The 7,802-nt window shown below is 37.6% G+C and overlaps 1 protein-coding gene across 1 annotated transcript; it reads right to left on the bottom strand.

Moving 5' to 3' along the window:
- Positions 1-2,798: 2,798 nt before the first annotated feature.
- Positions 2,799-3,740, bottom strand: LOC125170961 (olfactory receptor 9K2-like). Its single transcript, XM_047867966.1, has one exon. The coding sequence runs from the start codon at positions 3,738-3,740 to the stop codon at positions 2,799-2,801; it is 942 nt and encodes a 313-aa protein (XP_047723922.1).
- Positions 3,741-7,802: the final 4,062 nt, after the last annotated feature.

Here is a 7,802-nt window from a genome sequence, read left to right as displayed (position 1 = left end):
CAGAGGCTTGTTTGCAGAATTTGTCTATGTTTAATAAATAAGCATCTGCTAACTATCTGCTATACTTTCTGCTATTCCTCATCAGCAATACATGAGAGTTTCTATCACTCCACCACTTCACCAATATTTAGTATTGTCAGATTTTTGGACTTAAGCCATTTTATAGGTGGAGGATCTTTATTTTGAAGATCCTTTTTTTTTTCTAATTAAATAAAGTTATAGGCAAGTGACTAGCCATCCCCTACTAAAGGGCCACACACGGACTCAAAATTCAGCCTATATGGCACACTAAATCAGAATTTAAATTATAGGAAAGGGGAAAAAGGTTTGAAAATGCTTGGCGCTCACGTGCTCCAGATATAGGCTTCAGTGAGACTGAATTCTGCTAGCAGACTCTTCCACAGTTCTTATCTCTTCATGTCTTGGGATTCCTTGGTTTCTACTCAATTATAAGGGTGGTTCCCTAGTTTTTCTATCCATTCATGTGTTCTACAGAGCCTTCTAATAAATTTCCCTTGCTTACAGTAGCCAAAGTAACTTTTAATGTTTTATGAACGGATAAACCTAACATATATATACTGGTCTCCCTTTGTCCACAGGGGATCGCTGTCAAGATTCCCAGTGGAGGCCAAAAAACAGCAGATAGTACCAAAGTCTCTAGATACTGTTTTTTCTCTTATACCTATATGCTTATGGCAAAGCTTAATTTATACATTAGGCACAATAAAGTATTAAAACCAAACACTAATAAGGAAAGAGAACAATTATAGCAATATACTTTAATAAAAGTTATGTAAATGTGCTCTCTCGCTCTCTCTCTCAAAATATATTACTGTCCTGTACTCACCATTCTTCTTGGGATGATGTGAGGGGATAAAGTGCCTATGTGCTGAGAAGTGAGGTGAATGATGTAGGCATTGTGACATACTGCAAGGCTACTATTCATCTTCTGATGTTGTGTCAAAGGAGAATCATCTGCTTCTGGACTATGACTGACCTCAGGTACCCAAAATCATGGAAAGCAAAACCATGAATAATGAGGGGACTAGTGTACCCTCAGTTAAACAAATGAAAAAGGTCAAAGATAGTAAAATAATAATTCCTTTATTGGAAACATTGGTATGGAGCCAAGAACATTTATTTTTAAATTCTAGACCACATTCAGAATGGTAAAAACAAAGAAACAAACAAAAAACATAGTCCTGTAACAAAAACATTGAAGTAGTCTTTGGTAAAATAATTTTTCTAAGTTGGTTTTGTAAGAATTAAAAGAGAAGCTTATTTTTGTGAGTAGCAGGTTACATACCAGAGTACTTTACCATTCCCCATCTGCCGCCTATTTCGCCACCTCCTTTCCTAACTTCACAAGTGGTGTACTCCCCAGATTTCCGAGAATTTACTGGCTATATTGATATATTCTGATATTGTAGAAACAGGCAAACACATTAAACGGTACATCTTTTACAACATCCTTCCACTTCTGCCTTGGGCATCTTCCCATCATTACAATTTTATCTCATAATACACAAATAAAAGATATACAATAGGAGTGAACCCTTGATTTTTTCCAGCAATATTTTCTGTTGACTTTTTTTATATTGGAATTAACTACAATTTGCATTGGAAAACACAACCTGAATTTAAAAATTATAGCAACATGACAACAAAGATATTACTCTCCAAGTGTATATTACTTCATTATAATTACAACACCAATTCAACAAATATTAGGAAAACAAAAAGATCATATGCAACTAAAATACCAAATACAAAGCAAACAAAAATTTTGTACAGGTAAATAGCATTTATCAAAGAAAAAAAATAATCCAGTACAAATTGGCAAAAGTAATTTGGAACATCCAATGCAATTTTTGTCCCCTCAAGATAGAACACTGATGCTGAAGACTAGATATGGGGGCCCAGTTTTGGAAACACTGGGTATGAAATAACTTTCTCGGGGCGCCTGGGTGGCGCAGTCGGTTAAGCATCCGACTTCAGCCAGGTCACGATCTCACGGTCCGTGAGTTCGAGCCCCGCGTCGGGCTCTGGGCTGATGGCTCAGAGCCTGGAGCCTGTTTCCGATTCTGTGTCCCCCTCTCTCTCTGCCCCTCCCCTGTTCATGCTCTGTCTCTCTCTGTCCCAAAAATAAATAAAAACGTTGAAATAACTTTCTCCATCTCGTTGATATGATAATAAATCAATAACAAACAATATTTAAAAAAATAACAAGATATAAACACCCATGATTTATTGAGATAAACTCACAATGGCACATAAAAAAAAAATCTTAAAATATGACACCATATTTCTACTCAAGAATGGTGGGCCCAAAATTAAATCACTATGAATAGATTCATACAGAAATTAAATATTACAACTGAGAAATCATCCTGCTTTGAGTTGACACTTCCTCTACTCATAAATAAGAGATAATATATTCTAAGATTAACATCCTACCAAACCAATTTTCTGTCTATCATCTAAGTAGTTCCAAAGGAAAATAATAACAAAATTAAATCCCCCTTTCCCTACTATCTCCACCATCACAAAGTTATACCTACAAAGATTGGAGACTATAATGTTGATCAGATGACTGGAAATGCTATTGATGCTGAAGATATAACACTGCTCTCAAGGAAGAGTGAATGATAGATTGCTACTAATCCTTCAATGAAAACCATTCATCTGTAGGTGGTCAACTTAAAGGATCCTTAAGTGACTCATACTTGACCCCATGTTAAAACCAAATCAGTACAAAACTATCAATGAACCCATTATGAGTCACAAAAAAAGTGGAATTAGTATAAAGCTTTTTTCTTCCACAGGATTTTTCCCAAAGCTTGTTTGACATCTTTGTTTCTTAGAGAGTAGATCAGAGGGTTTAACATGGGTGTGACCAATATATAAAATACTGAAGCCACTTTACGCAGTTCAGGATTGCTTGGAGGTGTGAGATACACAAAGGAGACAGTCCCATAGAGCAAACTTACCACTCCCAAATGGGAGCTGCAGGTGGAGAAGGCTTTCCTTCTCCCTTCACTGGAAGGGATTTTCAAGACTGTGGTCCCAATGTACATGTAAGATACTACAATAACAACTATGGTAGGCAATATAATGAAGGCAGCCAAACTAAGAGACACCATCTTATTGACAGAGAGATTGGAGCAGGAGATCCTCTCAATTTGGTAAGAATCACAGTAGAAGTGATCAATGACTCGGGAAGCACAGAAAGACACTGAGAATGTTGTGCTGACTTGGAGGATGGAACTGAGCCATCCACAGAGATAGGAACCAGCCACCAGCTGAGTGCAAAGTCGTCTTGACATGTGCACACTGTAAAGAAGAGGGTTGCAAATGGCGATGAAGCGGTCATAGGCCATGGCTGCCAGAACAAACCCTTCTGTTACAATGAAGAAGGCAAAAAAGAAGAGCTGGGCAGCACACCCCACAAAGGAGACAGTCTTTTTCTCAGACAGGAAGTTGACCATGGCTTTCGGGGCAATAACAGTGGAGTAGGAGAGGTCAATGAAGGAGAGATTGCCTAGAAAGAAATACATTGGTGTGTTCAGCTGGGAGTCAGTCACAATGATTGTCATCATACTAATGTTCCCCAAAAGAACCATGCCATAGACCAGCAGGAATAGGAGGAAGAGGAGAATGTGGAGCTCTGGATGAACCCTGAAGCCTACAAGAATGAAGTCAGTTACATCTGAGTGGTTGCCTGCTCCCTTGTCACCCATGGCAAGAACCTGATAAGAGGTACAAGACAAGATTAAACATTGAACTTCCTATTTATTTCCTGGTGTCATAAAACACCCTTTCTGTGGACAACATTGAAATTTGTTATCCTTCTTGCCATCCAATTGTGTTAGGTATGATTTGCTGTGCCTTTTGATAGAAGGTGAATCTAAAGTATAATTGTGACTGTCCATCAGCACACAACATGTAAATTATCCAACTCATACTTTTCTAATGTGACTCTCCAAATCCAGAGTTCTTCCCATTATAGCACATGTGACATTTATGCATAAAACATTATTTCTTTAAACCTGTTTAACTCCTCACTTGATTGTCATGGTAAGTTGAATATGTCTGAAAGCTTTAGACATGCATAAGTATTTGTCCTCATCTTTAATTTGTAATTTTAAACTTATTTTATCCTTGGTAATGCTTCCAATATACAATAGAAAAATCTAATTTCAGAGTGATTTAAAACTTCATGAATAAACATTAGATCTAAATAGAGGTTACTATTTAAGTAGTTTGTGAGAGTTTAGGTCACCTAGAGATTTAGTCAGTATCCAAAATAAAAATCTTGGAAAAGAGAATGCATCATCACCTTCTTGAAGTGGACAAAGCTCAGACACACTACCAGGAGAAGAAATCCATGGATTCTACATATCTGTGCACAAATCTGTCAAGAAGCCAATTTGATTTTAAACATCTGTGCAAATGAGAAAAAAGGGGGGGCACTTCAAAACAATGTATTGATTAAATTTTGGAAAAGTAATTTTATGATGTCTCCATTTAGAGTGAGATCCATAAATATATTAGAATTTTTTTTTCAACGTTTATTTATTTTTGGGACAGAGAGAGACAGAGCATGAACGGGGGAGGGGCAGAGAGAGAGGGAGACACAGAATCGGAAACAGGCTCCAGGCTCTGAGCCATCAGCCCAGAGCCTGACGCGGGGCTCGAACTCACGGACCACGAGATCGTGACCTGGCTGAAGTCGGACGCTTAACCGACTGCGCCACCCAGGCGCCCCTATATTAGAATTTTTAAAACAATTATTTTAAACCTGTCACACAGTTAGAAATAGTCTGATTTTTTTTTTGTCCTATAACATTGGAAACTCTCTGTTTTCTCCAATAAAGTGACACAGCTATTTCTGTTATTCAGATTTTAAAATCAATTGTGACTTAAACCACCCAACAGAGGGGACAGCTCACGTGGCTTATCAAAAGCGCCAAATGATCTAAAGTATTCATTTTCAACTTGGCACATGTGGGCAGAGTCACCATGCTCTGCTCTCAGTCTCCATCAGCATGTGAGTGTCTGTCTTCAATCCTCTGCCCTTGTCCCTCAGCTCCTACCGCTCTCAGCCCATCTTTCTTCTCTCGACCAGATACCAACCTTCTCAAAATGTCAGTAACTTAGTGCACACGAGGAAAAAACTAGCAACAGCTCAATAATGAAATCCTTCAGCCTCTTCTTTACCCCAGCACTCCCAGGACAAACCAAAATCCACTGAAATAATCTTAATTAAGCAAAGCACTAAGTGCCAATGTTAACTTGTATAAGGACATCTGCAATTAAGTATTGTTGTAACACTAGGCTTAAAGGAATAAACATTTAACAGTGGAATTTCAGGCATCAGACATCAAATTTAAGTGAGTAAAGGAACAGAAAAAAGACTAGAGATTTTAGAGAAAGTAAGAAGGCCCTGTCAAAGCTACCAAATTCACATCATACAACTGGATATCTGGCAGTATTAGCAGAAACTTTTCTTTGTTTTATTTATAGTTCTCATTGTTATTAACCAAGTTATATATGCCTGAAACTATATCAGCCAGTATGCAGTGACAGGAAATCATTGTTTTGAGATTGCTGCCATTTTTCAAGAGTAATGTGTATTCATCCAGTCGTTCATTAAGTCACTGAACACTATGGGCCACCTATGGTACGCCAGCCAAAGTACAGGCATACACAAGTATCATAAAGGGGTTTCTTCCCAAAGTACAAGTGCATTGCATTTTTCTCTTTGCTTACCTTTTTATTATGAAATAATGAGTATGTTGTGATTTGCCCCTCAGGAAAAAAGGGTATGGTTTTTTGAGGTGCATACTAACGTTTTTTATAATTTGTAACAAAGAAATCTTACCAGTTATAAAATAATTTTTGTACGTGAAGGCACATAGATATATCCATAAATGACTAATTATTTGGCTGAAATAAACATAAATTTATCTCATCTCTTACCTGAATATTCCTTTCTTTACTTCTCTTGAGCAATACTCTAATGGTAGATGCAAGGATACAAAAGCTATTGTGTTTAATGCCAGAAATGCAAAAAAGTATACAAAACTATATAAAGGAAATTAAGGACAATGACAAAATAAAACATTTTTTGGAGTTAACATTTCATACAAGATATAAAATAATTACATAGTTTTATTCTGTTTTAGGCTCTGCTCATAAGTTAATATTATCCTTTTCTTTGATTAAGATTGTCTTTTTTATCTTCTTTATCAGTGTTTCTGCCTGAAAATCCCCTGTAATTTTGTACCTTTGTAGAGACAAGAGGATGGAAGAGGTGGTCCAGTGAAGACTTTTCCAACCCTGTGAATGTTTCTTTATCAAAGCTGAAAATAAAATGCAACTGAGCCTCTAGAGCCACCCTTGAGTCTCTAGAGCCACCCTGCATGAGATGCCTCTCCTGCACAGGGGGTATGTCACAGGCCTCAGAACAAGGGTGATGACAGCAAATGGGAATTTAAGTAGGGCAAAGCAAAATCACCAGTGAATAGTGCAGTCCCTGATGGCACTGCACTGCCATCAGGAAGAGTCCTGGTGCCCTTAGTTAGCTCTACTGCAACCATTTCAGGTAGTTACAGCATGCATTGCTTGGGAAAGGGTCCCTCAGAAAGAAGTAAGAATAAGTCAATTACAGGATGATAACAATGGCAGGCTCCACATCCATCCCATAGGGCCACACAAGAAGAGACAAAGAGAATGGATTACGGATTATATTTACTCTTATTACTCACCTTGGATTAACTCTGGTCTCTTTCCATATCTTCTTGTTAGAAAAACTTGTTTTAAGGTTGAGATACATATTTTACATGACTTCCATCCCTCGGTGTAATTTCTGCTTTCTACAGTCTCACTGAATTTATCTACTGATGCTTTTATGTGACAGCTCATAGTCTTGAATTGTCTGGGTTCATTGTCCCTATTTTCCCATCAGATCTTACCCTCTGCTAAATGATTTCTTTTTGCATATTATCCCACAAAACACATTACAGACAATGTTACTAGTGTATTCATAATTAATATTAAGAATCAATAAATAAGTCTATTTGAATATAAATTACAACTACTATCTCAAGGCCTTGTCATCTCCTGTGGACTAAAATTGTGGTTCCAGTTTGAGGGTCCAAATATCAGAATGTGTCTATTTTACTGACATACAAGAAAGAAGCAATAAACTTGAAGAAAATAAACACATAAAACTGTAGTCATTCTTAGTATAACTTATACTGAATTTCAGTTATTACAGACTTCAGAATATAATACACAAAATAAAATGCTTAAATAAATTTTTTATTAGCATACACATTGCAAAAATAACATATAGAGAGCAACCATAAAACTTTAGTGTCATATAACCACAGGTTGCAACTGAGGTCATCAACTAGGCAACTCTGTCGATCCTGGCCATGCAGTCTCTACTGTTGGCTGGTTGAGGTGGGCCTTAGCTGGGATGACTCAAGCGGTTTGTCTCTTCTCCATGTGTGTCCTCCCCTCCAGCAGGCAACCCTGGGCATGTCTTATGATGGTTGAGAGAGAAAAGTGAAAGCATAAATGTACCAGCACTTTTCAGTGTAATAATCTCATTGGTCAGAGTGAGTGATATGGCTGAATCAAGGCATGGGGCAGAGCAGCCTCACCTAAGTGGGAGAACACGTAATTGTATAGCACGGAGCATGGGTAAAGGGAGGGGGCAAGAATTGGGATCATTTCAATGTAGGTCTATGTCCTGAAATGGAGTCCAGTTGGTTCTTTTTGAAAGGCCTTAC

This window comes from Prionailurus viverrinus, chromosome B4 (assembly GCF_022837055.1).
Source record: "Prionailurus viverrinus isolate Anna chromosome B4, UM_Priviv_1.0, whole genome shotgun sequence".
Classification (NCBI taxonomy): Eukaryota; Metazoa; Chordata; class Mammalia; order Carnivora; family Felidae; genus Prionailurus; species Prionailurus viverrinus.
Note: the sequence above shows the minus strand (reverse complement) of the source record. Positions and strands in the feature narration are given on the sequence as shown.